Source organism: Pagrus pagrus (genome assembly GCF_965226575.1).
Source record: "Pagrus pagrus genome assembly, chromosome: 5".
In the NCBI taxonomy this organism is placed as follows: domain Eukaryota; kingdom Metazoa; phylum Chordata; class Actinopteri; order Spariformes; family Sparidae; genus Pagrus; species Pagrus pagrus.
This window is the reverse complement of record NC_140189.1, coordinates 27,749,404-27,772,322: the sequence shown is the minus strand read 5'-3', so window position 1 is coordinate 27,772,322 and position 22,919 is coordinate 27,749,404. Positions and strand designations below refer to the sequence as shown.

The 22,919-nt window shown below is 41.2% G+C and overlaps 2 protein-coding genes across 3 annotated transcripts in view; one reads left to right on the top strand and one right to left on the bottom strand.

The window, feature by feature from the left end:
- The window catches only part of dlg3 (discs, large homolog 3), an 88,445-nt gene extending 78,907 nt beyond the window's left edge, over positions 1-9,538 (top strand). For both annotated transcript variants that reach the window (XM_084353618.1, XM_084353619.1), the window contains 10 exons: positions 1,808-1,984; positions 2,087-2,162; positions 2,756-2,855; positions 4,378-4,419; positions 4,616-4,666; positions 4,758-4,859; positions 4,948-5,120; positions 5,361-5,470; positions 5,561-5,652; positions 6,338-9,538. In XM_084353618.1, coding sequence (XP_084209744.1) covers positions 1,808-1,984; positions 2,087-2,162; positions 2,756-2,855; positions 4,378-4,419; positions 4,616-4,666; positions 4,758-4,859; positions 4,948-5,120; positions 5,361-5,470; positions 5,561-5,652; positions 6,338-6,444 — 1,030 coding nt within the window. In that variant the 3' untranslated portion in view covers positions 6,445-9,538. The remainder of the gene's footprint in view (positions 1-1,807; positions 1,985-2,086; positions 2,163-2,755; positions 2,856-4,377; positions 4,420-4,615; positions 4,667-4,757; positions 4,860-4,947; positions 5,121-5,360; positions 5,471-5,560; positions 5,653-6,337) is intronic.
- Positions 9,539-21,666, bottom strand: tex11 (testis expressed 11). Its single transcript, XM_084353617.1, has 29 exons — positions 21,538-21,666; positions 20,134-20,246; positions 19,743-19,827; positions 19,527-19,606; positions 19,370-19,450; positions 19,160-19,279; positions 18,857-18,937; positions 18,649-18,734; positions 18,507-18,564; positions 17,833-17,928; positions 17,634-17,715; positions 16,806-16,884; positions 16,528-16,679; positions 16,298-16,383; positions 15,721-15,858; positions 15,487-15,589; positions 15,225-15,349; positions 14,513-14,598; positions 13,882-13,935; positions 13,770-13,804; positions 13,602-13,679; positions 13,414-13,484; positions 11,791-11,904; positions 11,493-11,565; positions 11,254-11,403; positions 11,030-11,138; positions 10,801-10,921; positions 10,010-10,177; positions 9,539-9,903 (listed from the first exon to the last, which is right to left on the bottom strand). Exons 1-29 carry the CDS (start codon positions 21,563-21,565, stop codon positions 9,844-9,846), a joined length of 2,712 nt encoding a protein of 903 aa, XP_084209743.1. The 5' UTR covers positions 21,566-21,666; the 3' UTR covers positions 9,539-9,843.
- Between the last annotated feature and the right edge of the window lie 1,253 nt (positions 21,667-22,919).

Sequence of the window (22,919 nt, the reverse complement as noted above, 5' to 3'; positions counted from 1 at the left end):
AGGACAGTTTCAGCATGACTGTTTACTTAATGCAGTGTAAGCTGCAGTTTCAGTTGTCAGGAACACTTGAGCAAAAATCTTTAACCAGAGGAGGAAATACACTTTTTATTTCAACGTGTCTGTCCACTGGACCGTGGTGTTTGTCCTGTAGATATAGGCTTGTAGGTCAAGCATTGTTTAAACCTGTAAAGCAGGTCTTAATACCTTTTTAGAAATGGCTGTGGGTTTACCTGTCTGACAAGATAGTCCTGCACTCAGACAATGTGTGTTTGTGGTAGAAACTATGTGGCAACAACAGTAAGAAATGTCAAGTGGAAATGTATGAATGCCTGGCATGCTTTAATATACATGTTGTTGGAGAAATGTGACCTTCTGTTTGTAAGGGTACATGGACACTTGCTGTTTCAGTACAACATTTGAACGCCTAAATGACATGTCACTAAATTTTACATTGTCATCTTAATGTCCACATTTTTACTTTTTGTTAATAACAGTCAGAGCCCTCATGCAAGCAATGTTGAGTAAAAGAAAGCCGTAACAAAGACCAACAGTGTAATGCAGGACATTCATAGCTGCCATTTTGTGCCAAGTGCAGACACAGAGTAATTTGATCTTAGTGCATCTGGAATAAGTCTTCAGACTAACTTTATTCACCACTATCCCGAAATGAATGTAAAAAAATATCTTGTGTCTTTACTTTGAATGCTAATACTTTGAACTAACAACTGTAGATGATGAAAACAGAGTACTGAAGATGCTGAAGCTGAAAAACTTCAGTACATTTATTTACTGTTAACTGTTTAAGGCTTCATGTTCTTTCTGAACAGAAACTCCCAGTGTTGCTATGTGTCGAGCGTTAGCTCTGTTGGCTCCATGAGCTATAGTAGCCCAAGGGCAGTTGGCTGTTGGCCAGCGTCGGGCCTTCAGTAAGTGTCGTGGCCCTAATTTTTGCAGTATTTCCTGCACCATTATTAGACGGGCCTTGTCAGTGGCTTTTTGGCAGCAGAAAGAAAGAAAGGGAAACATGTAACATCAATGATTTCCCCCTTTAACCGCAGTCTCTCTTTGTTTTTCATCTCTGCCTCTTCACCAGTGCCACTTGCAACCTTTTATCAAACCTATTCTTGAATAGATAGATAGATAGATAGATAGATAGATAGATAGATAGATAGATAGATAGATAGGGTATGGAGAGTTATTTTCTATTTTCTGTGGAAGGTACAAGCTAGTTGGCTGTTGGTTGTAGTCATTTGAGGTGTGTTCAAGTGCAGCTTTTTGGCCAAACGTGACATGAGACGACGCAACAGTTGGCTCTCACCACCGCTTCTTTGACGTTGGTTCGGTGTTTCTGGGCCCGAACACGTCGCAGAACTTTGCTGCCCACCGGCTCATAACAGCTAACTAGCTGATTTCACCATGTATTTGTTGTTTTACGGTGTCGCATTGTCAGTGAAAAAATAGGATGCGTCCCCTGTCGATTATGAGTTTACTGTATCCTTCTGGGTTTTAACGCCTCATATTTTTCATCGGCCTCTCGCCAGTAGGTGATCGTAACTATAGTAACAGCATGAGGAGACACACTTGGTTCAGTTTGTCATTTGCTAAGAGACAGTTAGTTATACATACAAAATAAAATCCATTTTGTCCTAGAGGTGTCCGAAGGAAGATCTCTATTCGTCCCAACATTTTCTGTTGTCCCTGTGACGACAAGATGCCCTTGGTCCCCAACCCTCATGTGGAACCTCTGCTCACAAATAAAGATAAGAGGAAGGAAGGAGAGTAACCAAAGCCTTTGTGTTTTTTTTAGAGCTTTGTTTGACTACGATCGAACGAGGGACAGCTGCCTGCCCAGCCAAGGCCTGAGCTTCTCTTACGGGGACATCCTCCATGTCATAAATGCTTCTGACGATGAGTGGTGGCAGGCGAGGCTCGTCACGCCACATGGAGAGAGCGAGCAGATTGGGGTCATTCCAAGCAAGAAAAGGTACACTCACTCTTCATTTGCGGCGCACTAATGCCAGACGAAGCTAATGTGACTCCTACCATTCATGCCCAGCCTAAACTTTTTGCCCTTTTTTTCCCCCAGAGTGGAGAAGAAGGAGCGGGCCAGGTTAAAAACAGTCAAGTTCCACGCCAGGACAGGCATGATTGAGTCTAACAGGGTAAGTGTAGAGGGCCAGCTGCTCCCTGCGTTGGTGCCAGAGAGGCTGTCTTCAGAGCTGCTGCTGGGCTCCCAGGGAGATGGCCTACTTCCCCCCCTGAGTGTGGGAAAGAGACCAGCACCTGCTCACTGAAGCAAGCACAAAAAGCACTCGTATTACTGTATAGATTACACAGAAGCTCTGAGGAGATGAGAGGTCTCTGTACCCTCCACAGCTCGTGCACTCAGTGATATTAAGAAAATGTCTGCACGTTTGTCAGAGGCTGATCTGTTAGATGTAATTTGCAGACGTATAAATCAGCTGTAATGTTGTGTCTGTATCATCTGTAATGCGAGCAAATTCGATTGAATGAAAATGTTTAAGATGGTAAACAGAAGCCTGTTTGCTTCACATTGATATTCCATTCATTTCCACCCATTACCTGCTTCTCATTTTCATTATTTGATGTGTATTGTTTGTTTACATTTCATTTGTTTTTTTGCATGGGCGTCGAGTACCCTCATTGAAACCCATTCTGTTTTTGTTTTCACCCTCTCATTGCCCCCCAACCCTCCCCTTCCCCCCTCTATTCTCACCCACACATCGACAAGCAGCCAGTCAAAGTAAAGCGCAAAAAAAGCTTCAACCTCTCACGCAAGTTCCCGTTTTACAAGAGCAAGGAGAATATTGTGCAGGAGTTGGTGGAGTCTGAACGTGAGTACCAGCTGTGTGATCGATGGGGGTGGGGTGTTGTTTTTTTCTCCTCCTTTCCCCTTCATGCTTCAGTTCTGTCTCTCAACTTTCATCTTTCCGCTCACCTCCGGGGATGGTGTGTGTGATGGCACCACTCGCATCCCTTTCTCACTGTCCCAGAGAGATGCCCCACACGCAGAGCCGGCATCAGGCTGGAGACGTGGGGTTCTCTCTGGTGTGTCTGTGCATCTGTCTGTGGGCTCCAGAGGAGTGTCCAGCTGTGTGTGCTGCCAGCTGTGTGTATGCGCTTGGTGTGTGCACGTTCTTGACTGCATTAACACACAGGCCGTCTAACACTGTGATGTTACTCCTTGTATAAGTCCTGATCAATCCTCCAGTCAGTCACTGACCCACAACAAGAAGAATCTCATTAACTGGACTGAAGCTTTAACACTTAACAGGTCAAAATCCCATTTTAATGGGATTGGGCTTGTGTAATTGAAAGGCCGTGGCTTACTATGAACAAAGTGGGGCTCAGGCTTAATGAGTACAGCACAGCGCCATGTGTCAGCGGGCCTGGCGAGCACCACACAGCACTCCTCACCCTCTCTGCCCCAAACTCTCACTAACCTCTTCTTCTTCCTGTCTGCTCTCTTCTCTTGGTTTCTGCTCTCACCTGTCGGGACACCTAGGACTTCCCAGGGTTAAGCGATGACTTTTATGGATCAAAGAGTTTGAGTAAGTGTGTGGTTGTACTGTGTCAAGCAGCTGTCCCCTGAGCTCTGAGAAAAAAAAATGCTTTGTCACTGCAGACCCAGCTGGGAATGCTAAAACCACACACATTTAGAGTGACATATACACACACAGACCTATGTGCGCGCTCACGTAACACACACACACACACAGCCACACGCATGCCTATTCAGATTCACAGTACATATAAAATATGCATTCCCAAGGGAGGGTGAGTAAGCGCTACACTTATTCTGAATGTCCTATGGGGTCTTTACAATAAATGTTTAGCAGAGTTTTGTCAGATAAGGTCACACAGAGCTGGAATATATCTGTCACCAGAGCAGGCCTGGTTGGAAACACTTTTTCCCTCCAGTTCCCCTGAGTCAGCCAGCTCCTGCCTCCCTCCTGCGGACGGTGTAACGCCTGTATGTTTTCTTTTTCTTTTCCCTGATATGAGATCCGCTGCCACAGGCACAGATCTAGCAATAGGAAACATTGGTGAGGGAATTGCGGGTCATTTGGGATATTGTCACAGGAAACACTTAATTTCCTATTGCTTGCACCTAAAACCACTTCCCTAATATTGTGTGAGCACGGCTGCCGCACCAGACAAGACTTCTGCTTTCTTTACCCCCCCCCTTTTTTTTAATGGCCTAGATGTCTAGAAACAGGATGCTCTTTTTTTCCCCTACTTTTTACTGTTTAGGAAGGTGGAAATCATTTTCACCCATGATAATTTATTTGAATTTAACTGTGGCTTTACTGTTTCTGAGATTATCTGCAACTCGCTCTCTCTCTGCTTTCACAGAATGCCTGACATCCAACACAAGTGACAGTGAAAGCAGTTCGAGTGAGTCACCTTCATTTTTCGTGGTCTTTCTGGTTGGTTTTGCACTGCCCACATAGATGAATAAGATGATAGATGTCTTTAAAATTAACTTGTGAAATGACATCTGTAAATTAATATTCCATCAGCCCACATTATTTTATTGTATTACTTTAATAGAGATGTCAAATAACCAATGTTGATTTTTGTGTAATTACAGAGGGACAGGAGGACACGATTCTCTCCTATGAGCCAGTCATTCGACAGGAAAGTGAGTGAAGCACTTACATAAAACACAAGTCAAACTATGGATCGTATATTTCTACATGTATCCTCACCTGCCTTGTTCATCTCTAATGCAGTCCACTACACAAGGCCTGTGATCATATTGGGTCCAATGAAGGACAGAGTAAATGATGACCTCATCTCTGAGTTTCCCCACAAGTTTGGCTCCTGCGTACCCCGTGAGTTCACGACAACAACCAGATTTAGACAGTACACTTCACATGACAGCAGAGTCAAAAATAAACTTGTTCCGTTCCCCCTCCGCAGATACGACTCGTCCAAGGCGAGAGAATGAGATGGACGGTCAGGATTACCACTTTGTGGGCTCGCGAGAGCAGATGGAGAAAGACATTCAGGATAATAAATTCATCGAGGCAGGACAATTCAACGAGAACCTCTATGGGACAAGCATTTTGTCCGTCAGAACTGTGGCTGAGAGGGTATGCACCGAGATTTATGTTGCTTACTGAAGGATTGGGTTACCAGATGAGGTTTGGTGTATTTGGGTTGTACCCGAAAGCATTTTCGGAAATAGGAAAGCAGACATTTCCAAAAATTGTAAATTTGCGGTAGATATTTTTGCAGCCTTACAAAAACCACAGTCAGTCCTTCATGAATATGTGGCCTACTTGTGTCTAAAGTCTTTGAGTTTAAGGGAACCTATCTCTACCTGCCTACAGGGGAAACACTGCATTCTGGATGTGTCTGGGAACGCCATAAAACGACTGCAGCAAGCACAACTTTATCCGATTGCCATCTTTATTAAACCAAAATCCATTGAAGCCCTAATGTGAGTTTGAGCCTTTTGTACATACTGTAGTTATATTAATAGTGACTGTAAGTGTGTCTGTGATACTAACCATCTACTTGTGTTTTTCAGGGAAATGAATAAGAGGCAGACGTACGAGCAGGCCAATAAAGTCTTTGACAAGGCAGTTAAGCTGGAGCAGGACTTTGGAGAGTATTTCACAGGTTGGTCTCTTTTCCCTTATTCTTCTGGATTAGTGATTAATCTTTGTAGTTCCAATTTGGGCTGTAGCTAATGATTTTTTAATTATTAATTTGATCCATCAACTATTTTCAATTATTTTCTTTGGTTAATAAACTGTCAGAATTTTGTGAAAATGCACCTAATGCAATCTTTTTTTTTTTTTTTTTTTAACAATTTTGTGACATTTTATAGAAGAAACAACTAATCGATCTATCAAGAAAGTCATCGACAGATTGATCAACAATGAAAATAATCATTATTTGCAGCTTCCAGACATGATGAAACCAGATGTTTGGCATGTCTGCTTGAAAATAGCTTAAAACAATTACTCAACAGTTGCAGATTGATTTTCTGTCAATCAGCTCCAATTGATTGGAATTTTCTTTTTTAAGTTTCTCCATAAACTTTACCATATGGAAAAGAAGGAACATTTTCTCAGTTTCATAAACCCCAGCTTCTTCATCTTATGTCATGTTGTATGTGATCACTGTCCCTAAATATATTACATTTGTAGTGCTAAGACCCAAAAAATTGCAAATCCTCAAATTTGAAAAGCTCGAACCAGCAAATATTTGGCATTTTTGTTTGAATCAACCATTGGGGTCATTTCAACTCCAGTTCTGTTTCAACCAACCAATACATCTGCCTCTGTGTTTGTGTCTCCAGCTATTGTACAGGGTGACTCACTAGAGGAGATCTACAACAAGATCAAGCTAATCATCGAGGAGCAGTCTGGTCCCTACATCTGGATCCCCTCCTCAGAGAAGCTCTGAGCTCCCTGCCGTCCCCTCTGCGTCGGTGCAGAGCTCCCCTCCTGCCTCCCAGAGACCCCACCTAAGCCCAAATAGCCCCCCTCCTCACCTCCTTTTTGCAGATATGTTTCATATCAAGTTTTAGTGTCATCATTATGTTACTCTCTAAATGAAAAAGAAGTCTTATCACCATTACTGTGACTGTGCACACCCCTGCATGAGTTTCTCAACAAATCCATTCAAGACTGGAAATGCCATTCCAAAGGAATTTGTCAAATGAAAAACAAAAGGGAAAAGGAATAAGTCCTTTTGTGAACTGAGACTGACTGAAGATCAGAATGTTTTACAGAAATCTGGAGAGAGAGGAGTTGGGATTCAAAAAGAAGTTGCAGGGAAACAGAGACAAATCTTACCAAGTTGGAACACTTTGTAAATGTTCATCAAATCACGTTTAAAAAGACACGCAAGATGAGAAGTGAAGACCAATTGAGGTTTTTTTTTTTCTTTTTAAAAAGACTGGATAAAATCGAGCCCTGCTGATGGTACTGTTCGAGGAGTCATCTCTCTTGTTTATAATGACTGAGGAAATTAGCGGAGCCTACAAACTGGTGATCTATTTATCACAAACCAGCTTGCTGTTTGGTCGTCTGCCAGTTGTCTGTGCTGCAGCTGATAAAGACATCTCGGGAGGCAGATCAAGAGGAAGAAATGCGTTGTGAATCTCTACATTTATATTATGAAATCACAAGATAAATGATAAAATCCCACTGAGATTTTACTACATATTAAAAACTACACATTTTACACTTCACTAGAATTGTCAATTTGGAGGGCTGTTAGATTTCATTTTAGTTTTTTTTTTTTTTTTTCTTTCTTTCTTTGTGGGATTTTTTGCTTGTGGTTTTTAGCTGCTCTGTGTAAAGGATGGGGGTAGAGAAGTGTAACTGGGCTCTCTGCAAAACACCAAACTGCCTTACATCAAATACAAATTCTGTTTTGTGACTACCTGTTGTCTGTTAGGGAGGCTGCACATTATTGGCAAGGAAAAGAGAGGAAACATTCTCATCTTTTCTTACTTTTTTTGTGTCCTCCAACCACCAGGGGGCCTGACTTGAGTGCAATAGATAAAACAAAGTCTCACCTCTGTGGGCGCCTTTTTCTCCCCTGTATTTCAACCTTCCTTCCTGTGTAACTTAAAAGAAGAATTTGGCCATTTGGATCACAATTTGAACAGCCAGAGCCTCCTAACTCATGTTGAGCAGCAGACCACCCTATTACACTCTCTGCCTTCCAAGAGGATTCTCTTCTGATTGAATGGTCACATGGTACTGTCCTATCTGCCGCCATGATGGTGGCCTTAAAACGGGTAGAACAAGACAATAATTGTATTGGATGTCCTAACAATTAAAGAGTCGATATAACCTGTTTTGGATTGTCCCCCTGTCCCCCTACCAAAAATAACACTAAAGTTGGGTTTGATTTAACCTATATGCTTTGTGTATCTATATGAATCTGTCGTCGGCAGGTGCTGAACCACTGTGTTGAGCTCTAAGTGTGTCTGGGGTGAGCTAGACCAGCTCAGGAATCTTAACGTACAGATACCATTTACCCCTGCGACTAAAGGGCCATGTTTGGGCGATGACACGGAGAGTGCATAGCTGTCAAATGTGAAAGAACACGAATACTAACAGTACTGTCGCTGAGTTAAAGGCGTTTTCAACTAAACCGTGTAATCAGGCTGTATTATGTGTCTTCTCTTTTTTTCGTGAGGCGGGGAGCTTGTTCAAGGCCGTCGGTGTGATAACCTTTTGCGTTGGCTGTTTGACATCACCAGGATTGAAATGACCTGCTCCACCCTCCCATGCAGATCTTGGCACTGTACGTTAGAGAGAGAGCACGTCCGAAGAAGGAGCGCTGTGGCCCCTCGACGTGAACGTTCTCCTCAGCTTTTTGACGAGTGCAAAGAGATTTTTTTTTTTCCTTCTTCTTTTCAGAGAGCCAGACCCAACAGGAAGTGGTAACCTACACCTCTGGGTCCCCCCTGCTCTCTCCCACCCACAGAGCACCTGTACCTGCAGGCATTTTCTGAACAGGTGTCCCCACCTGCCAGGCACCACTGCTAAACCAGCTGTCATTACCTGTGTCAAAACCAGAGTTCAGGGAATAACCGAAGGGAACAGAGCCATTTATAAACTGCTTGCAGACTGTTTCAAAGGGTGTGGTAGCTGTACAATGTAAATAAGCCCCCAGCAGATCCCCCTCACCTGTGCTTCATGCATGTGTGAATCAAACTGGGACAAACATGTTTTATAGACCACAAATGTCAGGTAAGTAAAGTTTGAGCTACTCTTGAGATATAATTTCCATACAAATGTGCTGTATTGTTGGTATTTCTCTTCAAATGCCTATTGGAAAACTTAACTAGTCAGTCGGGAATTCGATTCCCTCAAGTAGGGCCTGTCTACATGTGATTTCTTGTGGAACGTGTCTGGGTGTATAGATTTTAAAAAATATATTGTAAAATAATTAAAAAGAGATGCAGGCAGAAACCTACACAATATCACAGAAACCAGGAGCATTGATCAATACATCATTAGAAGTTTAGAATTGGTCCTCTCTGGTGTTTAGTTGAAAAACAGCTGACTGTTAACAATGTGTGTGGTATTCATACCTCAGTCAGCCATGTCAAAGCCCAAAGAACTTGATTTCATTTTACTCTTTCCATTGAGGTTGTGGTATATAACGAGATGGAACCTGAATGCCTCTGTGTGTGTATAATTGATGAGGGTCTTTGTTCTGATGAGAGAAATGATGACATATATGCTTTTTATTTTTTGGGTGGGGGGGTCAGGGTTCTTGTTTGTACTTTTGGGTGATGATGTTTATGTTCTAGCACATCTGTGCAGTAAGTGCTTGCAAACATGAACCCTTTGATTGTACAGTAGTTTCCTTCCTGTCACTGCAGGTGGTACAGCCTATCAGGACACTTGGCCTCATGGTCTTCCCTGTCCTAGTCATGAGGGAACACAGTCCTGCAACTTTTTGTTTTGGGTTTTATTTTGGGACTTGACAAGAGTTTATTTGTTTGAAAATAAAATATGTGACTCAGTTATGATTTTGATGTGCTTGTTGTTCTGCTTTAATGAATCAGTGGCTTTGAAAATTATTACAATAACCAAACAGGACAGGAAACATGGGATTAGAGAGAGAAATGGAGGGAAAACGCAACAAAATCTCAGGCCAAAATCAAACTAGGAACAAATGTGGCATGTGTTTTAACCACTAGTCTACTGGGACGTCCCACAATTAAAGCAACAACTGATTAAAATGGAACATTTTACCATGTTAAAAACATCAAGCTGCAACAAACTGAGTGTTTAGAACAGGAAGTTAATGCCTGGCTGACCTGCCCCTGTTCAGTTATTGTTCCTTCTTGGCTTTGTTCAACCTGTCTTGGATTTCACTGTAGAGTCCAGACATCTGTGGGTAAACAGTTGTATAACTTAAAAAGATCTTAAAGGTTTGTAATTACATTTATAACAGGATGATTCAGTCTCCCCTTCCTTCCCCTCCATCAGCTCTGTACCTGTGTCTCATAGCTCTCCTGCAGGGATCCAAGGTGGCGGGTGAAGCTCATGGCGAGGCCGCACCACTTCTCAGCCTCGGGGTACTGAGCCAGGTTGTACAGCAGTATCCCTGTGTTCCAAGCCCGAGTCAGCAACCACAGGGTATCCATCTGTGGGAAGTCGTCCGGCTGCAGAGAAAAAGCAGGAAGATGTTCAAAAGGCCATTTAACGGAGGCCACCTGGGTGACTCACTTGAGCCAAGTGATGTGAGAGAAGTATGGGAGGAAATCTGTGTTTTTAGTGGAAAAATCCTGTGAGTAACTTTCATCCAATCCTCTTCTGCTGTATGTTAACCTTTACTCATGCTTAAACAGGCCGTAAACAAACTCAAAGGTCTATCATTTCTAAAGTTTCATTCGTTTTTCACCACTTTAATCTCGGGCTTTCACTTTGATCCAAAGAATTCCACAGCTTTCGAGTAATAACTCAATCTGAAAGGGGAAATATGCACTGCCTCTGAAGCAGTGTAATGTCTCAATAATTTGATGCCTCCTTCAGAGCTGCAGCTCACCGGCAGTGTGATGACTTGTACAGCACATTAACATTCAAATTGGCAGGAAGGGGGTGGTGAATGGAAGCATCTGCTAATTGAAGTGCGGCTGAAAGCCCATTGATAAAAAGAGGCTTCCAGAACAGCAGGCAGGCATGGAGTGGAGGAGAGGGGGTTAATTATATAGCAGGGAGAAGTTCTGTTGGAGGGAACAGGAGGTGGGAGCCGAGGGATGGCGATGTGTGATTGGTGCCGACTCACTGCGGCTGCGATGATGGACAGGGCCTCCTCGTAGTAGTACCACACCTCCTCGAGCACATGGGCCTCCACCTCTGATACACCACTCGGGAGGGACAGCTTGATAAGGGTTTGAACGCACATGCTGATACAGGAAGAAAAAAAAGAGTCACACAATCAGAAACCATTTTCATCCTAATATAAGCTTTGTGGGAATGAATGGTGAATCAATTGTGAGTAGTGGCGGTTATGCCTGCAGCTGGTGAGGTCCGCCTGTGGTTGTTTCTTGTGCAGAGAGAGAGCGGCCCTCAAGGCCTTCTTGCTCAGCAGAGGGAAGTGGGCTGGAGGCTCCATGGCTAAGGCTGCAAATAAGAAAAAGAAAGATGATAGCAGACTGCAAATACTAGAACCTGTCCATTTCTATAGGCATGTCAGCAGAGATGTGATTGAACAATGCAACAGGGGGTTGTTTTATACCTGCAATGCTTTCTAGCACTTTGGTTTCAACATTTTCAAGCTCCAACACTGACTCCAGTACCGTCTCAACCTTCGGGTCATTCAGCTTAGCACGAGCTTCAAATTCATACAGCAGCAGCAGTGTGTCTGTTGGGTCCATTGGGAAGTTTCCTGCAAGTATACGTTGAGAAAACATTTCTTAAGCTCCATTTTGATGTGAAGACGTGCAAATAAACATGGCTCTTCACTGCTTAAGATACCCGATGCTTTCAGGGTTTTCCAGACCTCCCAGCAGGTCTGAATGTGCTCCAGTGCCTGAGTGAGCTCCTCAGTCTGTGAACCAAACAGAAAAACACAGATCAAGCATTCTGGATTCATCATCGCCATCTAGTGTTCACTTCCTCTTCAAAGGCAGAGGGATTAAAATGAAACACCTACGCCAGCACCAGTAATGTGGTTAGTCACCTCTCTTCTCCACTGGTCTTGGTAAATTTCCATCCATGTGGATGGAGAGCGTGCTAAATGTGGGAGATGTGCAGAGGGAGTGGGTTTGCGCACCTGGTCAGCGTGAAGAGACTTCCTGCAGAGCTCCAAAGAGGCAGCAGCAGCCATGAGCAGACATGTCTTCTGGCCCATGAGCAGTGTGCGATCAGGAGGGCACAGCTGGGAGAGCTGCATGTTCATGCAGATGCACACATGTATGACAAAGGAACTAATGCATGATAGCATAGCATTTCTCAATTACTGTGCCTCCACATTGATTGCAAGAAAGTAAGACACTGGCTTGTGATATGAAGGTGGTTCTTAGCACAAGAAGAAAAATATTCTCTCCTCTTTTAACGTCAATTTTTGACCATTCTCCCTTAAATAAAGTACTTCATCCCAGTTTATCATCCAACAGCAGATGTTTCTAATAGTGTTGGGTTTTCTTAAGCATGAGTGCATGTACTTAAAACCCCTCATGCAAGCACAGGTATTCTGATAAGGGTAAGGTCAAAGGATAGCGATAACCATCAGGATGGGATCAGTGTGGGTCATGGACTACATTTACATGCACAAAATATTAGTTTTTGCCCTAATTCTGAAAAAGATGATATTCCTACTAATCCATTTACATGGCTATTGAAAATGAATATTGCACTAATATTCCTGTTAACATGGGTGCATACTCAGATAAACGTCCCATAACATGTCTTTATTGCGTCAAAATACAGACAGTGGAACAGCTACTGCTGCTCAAGCCATTTGGTGTCAAAGTAAGATATCCCCACTAATGGCAGACTTGTTCAACAATGCAAACACAGCCTTGCACTTTCATCCCTTCCACCTTCTTGAAAAGGACAGCATTACAATGTTTTTGCACTGATCAAACAACCTGTCTTTCATAATCCTTAAAAGTAGTTTCTCTTTCCGATGAGTAATGTGAGCTTTTCATTAGGGCATGCACCTCTACCCAGCCTTGCAAATGGTTTTCTAGTTGGTATGTGTACGCCTCCATGACAACACAATATAAACAGGCAAGAGGCCCTGTGGCACAAACTGTGGTAAAAGCCCCAATTGAGACGCAATGTAGAATGTGCTGTAAATCCTAAATACAGACAGAATCTAAAAAAGACAATTGTATGTGAGCTAATGTGTTATTTCATATTCAATACATCGTTGTCATCTAAAATGCAGGTTTTATGCTGTTATATCTACTGTAGTTAATAACAGCACTTTCATCAACGTCAGTTTGGAGACCTAATTTACCTGTTGGGCCACAGACTGAAGAAAAAGCTTGAGTTTACCTAGCAGTTAGTCCGAGTTGCCACTCTTGGGGAGCTATCAAAGATGCTAGCAAAGCTACATGGTTCATAAATAAGCACAGCAGCAACATCAGAGGGGTCGGACTCCTGTGTTTTACTATATATATTTAAATGTGTAACAACATTAAAAAAAAGTGTTCGCTGATTTCACATATCTACGCAAATTAGCTGTGAGTTGTTGACCCAAAAGTGATTGTTGTTAGCACAGCGTCACAGGGATTAGGACTACTGACATATTTCACATATTTCTTTATCTTAAAGTGATATGTTTATTTTTCTAAAGCAACATTAAATCCCTGTTCAGGGGTTATTGATCTACACCCACATACTGTAGATATCGATCAATTCACCTGACAAAGCTAATAAGGACACTTGCCTGGTAAGAGAGCACAGAGAAATCCCTCATTCTGTCAGGGCAGCTCTTGCACTGCAGTGCTGAGTTCCATGCTGTAGCAAGAACACACACAAGAACACACACACAGTCAAAATGAAGGTCCTGCAAGATTTTAAGTGATGGCATACCATGTCTGACTGAAGTGAGAAGGAGAGAAGGAGTCTTAGTACCAATCTTCCTGAACCAGTTAGCTTCTTCTGTCCGTTGCTCAGCAGTCAAGCAGGTCTGGTATGAAACTTTCTGCTGAGCTGCAGTGAAGGCGAACAAAACATTTAGATACTGTGCCTGAGATGTTTCTTCCCAAAATGCAATCCAGCCCCTTTTGCATATGTACTCACCCATTTTTAGATATGGCAGCAGGACATCCGCATTCCTGCATGTAGAGATGTAAGGTAGTTAATTTAACAGCATCAATAATACTTTATACCTTTATTAGGTACTTCCCCTCACCTCATCTCATCACTCGATTGTTCCATTGTGGAGAGCACAAGTCGAACCAAACACCTATAAAAAGATGAATGGAGAAACTGGTGTTGACCTCCTTTATTTCACCTACTAACTGTATTATACAGAGACACACTTTCAGTGGAGAAGCAGGGGAATATAGGTCAGTGGATCATAGAGGTGTATGGGAAAACTAACAGACTCGCTACAATTTCTCAGCACATAAGCCATCTCCACTAAATGTTGTCACTTTATGTGTGAAACTCCACCATCATGTTTTGTTTACACGGTCTCAACACATGAACACCGAACGTTTCAAAGTAAACGAAAATAAAAATGTGGTATCTGAAATTCAATGTTTCTGTTCTGAAGACAACCTGCAAGTACTTGTTTTGGTAACTGGAAAAGTTTCCTTGATAAAACACATTGATTACTGAAGTGTCCATATGTGTCCATGTCTTTCACAGCCATGTCTGTTGTATGTATGTGTCTAATAAGTGGACTTCTCAAATAAAAACATTTTGTTGGCTTCCTTCTCCTTTACAGTTTTCATGTCAGATATGTTTTAAAAGAATACATGTAAATTATGTATTTTGGTATTAAAATCTTCATTGACTGTACTCCAGCTGTCACAGACCTGAGAGCAGTCAGAACCTGAGCTTCATCTCTGGAGTTTTCACACAAACTCTCCAGTGCCTTCATGGCGGTTTCCTGCTGTTCATTCTGTCACAGGGGAACAAACATCCTCATTGTCTTTAATGCCACCACCCACCGGTCATATTCATCACAATCACACAGTGTACTAAGGATACTAAGAATAGGATTCCCCCACATTTTCTATTTATAAAAAAAAACAACAACAACCTTTTGTCGACCTTACTTACCCTCACAAAATGTTAATGGCTAGCTGCTGTCCAGTATGTTTGCTGATTGCAGCGTGGGAAGGGAACGTCCACCACGCTGTGTTTGTTTTGATTTTTTTGTAACTTACTTATTTGTACAGCGATATGAATCGTGAACTTCAACACTTCTATATTTATACTGTATGTTTATGTGCAACAGGCCTCGGGAGGTAGTAATAACTATGTTTGATCTCCAGTCCGATATATCCGTTTTGGGATTTTGAAATGTCTTTAGTTTCAGTGTTTGCCAATTTGGTCAAATTGGTAAACACAACAAGCATCAGGAGTGTATTGAAACTGGGATGTCTTCATCTTCTAAATTATAAAAACTAAACTGAAATGAGCAAACTCACTCTGGAAACTAACAGACACAAAAAAAAATGTATCAAATTTTTTTTTAGAAACTGGTGTACAGAAACATGTAATGCCTCTGTTGATGACTCCTACCTCTAAAGCAAACTGAGCAGCCAGTCTGAGGAGATTGGAAGCAGCGTTCTCAGACACCAGCAGCCCGTCCTCACTGGCCACAAGACTCTTGGACAGACGTCCCATCACTTTCACTGCATCTGCAGCTGGTGCAAAATAAACAGCCTCATCACCACAGAGAATATGCAATATACGAAAATGTAGCTGTATTCAAACACTACTAATATATATGCTTTTACTGTATATTCATCTCACAGCTAATACTTTTTCTTTTTTTAAATACCTTTCTCCACATCGTTCTCCAGCACTGCAATCTTGTAAACACTGAACTGAATGAAAATGCTCTCAGGGTCACATCTCTCTGCTTCTTTAATTGCTTCTTTGGCCTGACAAGCACATGTTTCATACATACATAAATTACATAATGTATACAAATGTAATATTGTGGCTGTCGAGCTCTGTTACTGGAAAACACTTTTATCTCCCCGACTTGCTGTTGTGGCTCAAGTTGTCTCACCTTTTCCAGCTGTTTAAGTTGCAGGAAACAGGAAGCTCTGATCTTCTGCAGTTTGGCTAAGTTGGGCTCCATTTGACCTGCCTTAAAGAAACTCAGGGAGTAGTTATACCACTGAAGAGCTTCAGAATAGTTCCTGGCCTAGAAGGGAAGACAGAAAATTCTTTTAACATGTATTTATCCCCGTGCATTGTACCTATCGTAAGTATTTAGGGGCAGTGGGCAGCTACAGTATTGCAGAATATTGCTTATATGCATGTCTTTCTGTTTTAAAACACCACCCTTAATGTTGACAGCAGGTTGGATTTGATCTTTCTAATCAAAAATCATTGGAAATCTACTGGCTGAGGTCACATTCAGCAATGTAAGGTAGTTAAAGAAACCAAGGCACCCGATAGCAAACCCACACAAACACTGAGAAAACATGCACAGTCCACAGAGACAGGTGGGCCAACAACAGCCCACCAGCCCTCTTGCTATGAGGGAACAGTGCTGATCACATGCTGATAACTACACAAGTGTACATACACTATAAAATATCCTGTGATATTGAGGATAAACAAGGTTGTGTTTGGCATACCTCAACGTGTTTGGAGGCTTTATCCCACAGCATGACTTGTAGACATGTGAGGGCCTGTGGAGTCAGCTGTTTTCCTGTGCAATGGCCTGTGTGGGTGGAGAACAAATAATACTAAAAATGGTAATACAGAGGCACATCTAGAGCACAATGCCTACATTGCTACAAAATTTATCATGACATTTTAATTAAAATCAGGCTTGTGCTACAACCAGAATGCAAAAATAGAGTACCAGTGATGATATCTTCCATCTTCTGTTTGCCCAGCAGCTCCTTGCCTGTCTGCAGCAGCAGCTCAACGTGGAAGACAAGAGCAGTTCCCAGGTCAGGGGACGACTCAAAGTGCTGACACACGCGTTTCAAATACTCAAATGCCAGCACTTCTCTAGAAAAATCAAAGCAGAAAGCATTCAGAGTTGAGCAGTAGCATTCAGAGTTGAGCAGTAAGTCTGTCCTTCAAAGAAAATGTGTATATATTCTAAAGTAGAGAGTACTAGAGAAGAGTTTTTACCTGTCTTCAGACATGAGTAGTTTCACTGTGCCCAGACACACTTCAAGAGAAATCTTAGCTTCCAGCATCTCATTAAGTCCTGAAAATATATTTTTATGATCTGCTTTAAAATGTGAATTTCAATCTACTTAAAGCAGCTACAAGGAAGAATTTTTTGTTGATTATGGTGGTCCGTGTGGACAAAAGCAGTAAGAGCACCACCACCTTCAGTCCGAAAGATTGTAAGGAAAAGTTCACCCAAAAAATTAAACACAGTCATTATCTACTCACTCTCATGCCGATGGAAAATTGGCTGAAGTCTCGTTGTCCACAAAACATTTCTGGAGCTTTGCAGCAAAACAGCTCCAGAAATGTTTTGTGGACTACAGAACTTCATCTGACTCTCCATCGGCATGAGGGCATGACTGCATTTTCATTTTGGCTGAGCTTATCCTTTAATCTGGCTGAGGTCCGTATTTGTTTTAGACGCAGGTGAAAGAAAGAGGCAACATATTTTTAAAGCCAGTTGAGACTGTTTTATAAGAAGTTAAAGTCTCCTTGTAGTACGTTGAAGTAACCCATAGACGCACAGTAACACTTAGAAGGGTCTTACAACGCTGTTAAACACCTGACCTGACTTGTAAAAGCCTCAGGAGTAGTTAATGTAGTTACTGTTGCTCACTGTAGACACTTCATATTTCTGGAGAAATTAAACTCATCAGTAGACATTTCTGAGACATTTCATTCTTGGGTCTATTTCTCTCACCTCCCAGACCACTGACACCACACTGCAGCCCACATTAATGAAGTTCTGTATGAATAATTGAATGAGGTCGGGTAATGACTAACCTGCTCTGATACGATCGTCTGAGGCCCGACATCTCAGGAGTATTCTGAGCTTTAAGCACAGCCCAAATGCACTCACATATTCCTGCCAAATTGCACAGTGTCATTCGGTATAGAGCGGCTCAGCTTTTCTTTTTTTTTTTTCGCATGCTTAAAAAAGCACATGTAAAGTCCAGTGTGCAAATGATTTATCTTATCCCACCTTGTTAGCTAAGCTGACAGCATTGAGAGCCTTCTCCTGAAACCTCTCACAGTCCCATTCGAAATAAACAGTGGCAAGGAGCCTCAAAACCATGGCCTATTGAGAGGAAAATTGAAGACAGTTAAAAAAAATTACTTTTAATTTCTACCCAATTCGCATACTAGACAAGACTGGATTTTTCCCATTGGAACTTTCCCCAGGAACTGGGAACATTTGGAGGAACTCAGTGCATTTCCAACACAGGGACCAGGCCTTAAATTGAAGTTTCAAGGGCATTATTTTACCTTTGAGGGTGCAGCTTGCAGTGCTGAAGATTTTTGTTTGGTCGAGTGCTTTATTTCAGACACCATTTTAAAAAAAATCAGCATATGCAAATTAGTTTGTTTTCATTCATTGTGCTCTGACACATCAACAGGAGAAGAAAGCATACGACAGATGGACAGATGACAAAGTAGTTAGATAGTTGTGCACAAAAGTGATGAGTAAAGACAGCCATCAATTTTTCACTCATCTGCGGACTACCATGCCGAATCTTTGCGGGTCTTTAGACTGTGGTGGAAACGCAGACAACGACGGGATGAAGGAATCTTTCAATTCCTTGAAAACTAGTTTTCGGGATAAAAAGTTCTGGGCATTTTGAGCGGAAACGTAGCGATTTTATTTCACTGTCTTACCTTGACTTCAGCTGTAGGAGTGTATCCATCATTCATTTTCCCAATGTCATAGCTTTGGCTGAAAAAGAAAAAAAAAATCCCTTTCACACTGAATTGTTTCACAGCACTTTTCAGTAAAAATGTTATTAAAAATGATATTTACCGCAGCCAAAATGCACTTTCCTCAAACTCTTTCACATTGTAAGCATCTACTCCAAAGTTGTAGCACATACTGGAGAGATATACAGTCTGCATTGAAAACATACATTCACAGTTAACATCCCCCTCACTTCCAACAGCAATATGTGCTCTAAATGCGAAACAACAATATAAAGTGTTGTTATGATAACAGAGGTTTTTTTTTATTTTACATCTTCTGGTAGGCGTAGCAGCATGTCTCTACAGCGCTGCATATAGTCCACAGCCTCATGGTTATTGCCTTGAGTTATGGCCTGCAAAAGACAGACTTCCTATTAAATGTCAGCAAACAATAAAACATTCCTGATTAGCACAGAATAAGATCACCCCCCCTCTCATTGTTTCTCAGTTCACATTTTAGCTGTCTCACACTTCACACTGCAAGTCTGTCAGAATAGCGCTTCCTCAGCTGCCAAATATCACAAGAACAAATATTCACATTGAAGGTGTTGAACATCACATGCGCCACAGCTCACCCATTCTGCCTGACACGAGAGAATTCGAAGCAGATCTTTCTCTACCTCGCCCTTGGATGAAGTGATGTCAGCTGCGCCGTCACCTCTGGACATTAGTTGGCTATTGAGGGTTTCCGTACTCTAAGGGTATTTTATGTTGAATAATTTGTTAAGACACCATATTTCTCTTTGATCTCTTGGTTTGAGTATTTTCTTTTTGTTTTTCTTCACCTTGACAGCAAGTCTTAAGACTACTTGTGCCATCTGGGGATTTTTGCAGTCCAGCCAGGTTCTCCCTGTTTTGGTGGCCATCTGTAAAGATTAGACAGTGACAGACCTTCTCCTGAAATGCTGAGCTCTCACTGAGGGTGGCTACAGTATTTCTTACCTGGATTTGCTTGCGGATGACGCCCTCTGTTGGATTATCAGGCTCACTGCAGTACAGCAGACTGCATGCGACGTGAAGCACTGTGAGGATAGTGAGAAACATTTGAACGCAGCGTGACACCAGCGTGACGTGCCTACGTTGTGTCAACATTTCAGATGATGTGAGTATTTTCAAGTATCATGATGATCAGTAAAATTAGTGCAAGTAAAGGTTTACCTTTGGCTTGCTGGTGTTTACTTAAAGTCATGCCCACATTCTTAGTAACTGCCCAGTTCCACAGCTGGATGGCACACTCCTCAAGCTGTAATGTGAGTAGGAAAAAGAAATAACCAAGCATCTTATAAATTATGCCAACTTATATTTGACAACTATCTTTGAAATAATGATCTTTGACTTATTCATAGATAAAAAAGATTTTAATAAAGTTTTATGACACAGTTACACTAGTCATATAAATTGTGGAAGCAGACTAACGAGTTACATTAGCTCAAGCATGTGAAATTCTCTTCTCATCTGACAGTTTGCTCATTTTGAAATGTTTTGTTTTGGCTTGTTTTGTTGTTTTTTATAATGATTACAGTCAAACTATAGTCAAACTCTCTCACACCTGTGGATCTGATATTTTGGGGAATTCTTCCAGACCAGAGACTTCAGAGAAAAGTTTCTCTATCACCTCATCATAATCTGTCAGATGTTTCTGCAGCAGGCGCTCAGTGAGACCTTTGTATGGATAAAAGCAAAATAATGACATGTTATCAGGACAAAAACAGCAGACATCTACCAAGTGGCCTGTGATGTCTGCTACATATAGCGACTGTTATTTTACCATGGGGGGCAAAAAGAGAACTCTATTATCTCATCACTACCTTTTGGGTGCATTCATAATCAATACATAGCAAATATACCCCCCTAAAAGAAATGTTTCAAGTAGAAACAAGAAGCACTAGCCTACAAAGTATTGGTGAGTAAGTAAACACTACATTTTTCACTTCTAAACATGGCGAGATGGGTCAGGGTGTTTTTTCCTTGACATTTTCATTAATTTCTCATGGAATAATGCATGGATCTCGATGAAAAAGCCATATGTAAGTGGGTGGTATCCATGAGTGAGTACAAAAGTGGACTGTTGGGCCTTGGCGGAGGTATGCATTCTACTGAGCACCAGTTTCTTGTAATAAGTCAGATAGTTGCCCAAAAAATTGTTTGCATTTCAGTAGCCAATTTCATTTCTAATGTGTCTCTTGTGGCAATTTAAAAAGAAGTCAAATTAGTATTTGGTATGGTAGCTTATATTTAGAAACGCATGTTTTAAAAAGTATATATTAATATGTTATAGCTGACCACTGATTGTCACAAATGCAAGCTCCTTAAGTATTCAACAGTATGAAGTAAAGAAAAGTGACAAACTTCTTGTTTAAATTGAGAAGCCCTAACCAGAAAATGTTTCAGTAAGTTCAGTTCAATAAGGTCAGTTTATTACGGTTTTAACTGACTTGCCAATTATCTGTCCAAAGACCTAATGTTTTCAGGCTATCTTAATTTATTGCCCTCTCTTTGGGTCAGATAATAGTTAGCCATTTTGGTTAGATAATGATGTCAAAAAAGACTTGCTAGCCTGTGTGTGTGTGTGTGTGTGTGTGTGTGTGTGTGTGTGTGTATATATATATATATATATATTATAGTATAATGTCTAATGTGTACATCATACTGTATAGCTTATAATTCCAATATAAAATTAACTCACTTTTATATCATAATTCGCTCACGACTAAGGAAGCTTAGCGCGGTAAAAACACTGAAATTACCATGCATAAAAAAGCTAACTTATCTTGTTAGCCTTGGCTAATGGGTGTACCGATTTGCGGTAAGCTAGCGAACGTAACGTAGCTAACGTTAGCTAGTTTGGAAGTTTAGCTAGTAACATTAGCTTACGTTACTACGACTGGAATTTGTAGTCAAAATCTTCTTAAACTAACAAATAGTTAAACCAAGTGAAGGGATAGTTACTCACATTTGACAGTAGAAACATGCTGCCCCATCTTCTCAGTTTCAGAAGAAGAAAGATCTCAGGTTGGCTCCTAACGGCACCGCCTCTTTTTTGATTGATGGCCGACACAAGCCCGCGAAGTTCAGGAGGATATGAGTTTGAAGGTGTGTTACCTTCAAACTCTTCCCCTCCTGTGTGTGTTACCTTCAAACTCGTCCCCTCCTGAACTCTAGCTAATGTTTGGATTTGTGCTAGCTTACTCGAACTTTTTTTGGTGTCCTTCCTTGTGCCATCAGAATCAGAATCAGAATCAGAATAGGAATCAAAATCAGAAAGCAGAAATTCCTTTATTCGTCCCGCAAATTGGGACATTTCTGAGTCACAGCAGCCAAAGGACAGTTCAATATAACAATAGACAATAATAATTGTAAAAAAAAAATGAACAATATAATAAAAAGATAAGAATATAAATAGAATCGTATATACATAATATGTACAAATATAAAATACGAGTATGAAAATTGCCCATTTACTGCAAACCAAAATGAGAAATGAGTTATATAGCCTATACAGTTTTTATTGCACAGTGCACAGTGAGGTCTACTGGGTGCAGTGCTGAGAGTCTGACAGCAGCAGGAAGGAAGGACCTGCGATACCTCTCCTTCACACACTTGGGGTGTATCAGTCTATCGCTGAAGGAGCTAAATATTATCTAATGCTAAGTTAATACAGCTAAGCTAATCAATGTTAAGATATTTTACTATTTTCAAATGACTAAGGTTTTATGTTTAAAACGTTGAGCTAATCTCACTTTTATCATGTTTAATGCAGTGCCAAACAAACAAAAACTGAAGGCCTAAGTGTTCATTTCACTCTACTGCATGTCACATTCATATACATCACAACATACTACACTACTCAAAATGAGTTAGGGATATTGGAATATGGATGCATATATGTATGTGCATGGATATGCAATGAAAGTCAAATGAAGTGTGTCGCATTATTTTGGGGGGCCAAAAATATTTACAAAACATAAAATAAAAATCCAGATATGTCACAGAATTAACAATCAAGTGAAACACTATAAGATCCCAACATCCCTAACTCATTTTGAGGAGTGTACATCTGCTCCACTGCTTTTGGAAACCAGTACCCTGCTTTTTCATCCAGTCATTTCCGGTCACTTTAACAAAAGTAATCAGATAGTGTGGTCGACATGATAACCTGACACCTTTCCACTTGTAGTCAGAGCAGGCAGGTTGATTTTCTCTATTAAGAGTGAGCTCTGTTGTTATAAAACAAGACTTCCAGTTGTAAGCCACCTTAAAGATGACAGTTATATGTGCTAATTGTGTGCATTTATTCACTATTTATTATGATTTGAATAGATTGTATTATTCCAT

Excerpts from the sequence above, each read along its gene's own strand:
- tex11 (XM_084353617.1), bottom strand. The coding sequence starts at position 21,565 with ATGGGGCAGCATGTTTCTACTGTCAAAT. Across the intron at positions 16,384-16,527 it reads GATGGAAGATATCATCACTG|GCCATTGCACAGGAAAACAG; the intron begins GTACTCTATTTT and ends CCACCCACACAG. Across the intron at positions 11,139-11,253 it reads AGTGCTAGAAAGCATTGCAG|CCTTAGCCATGGAGCCTCCA; the intron begins GTATAAAACAAC and ends TCTTATTTGCAG.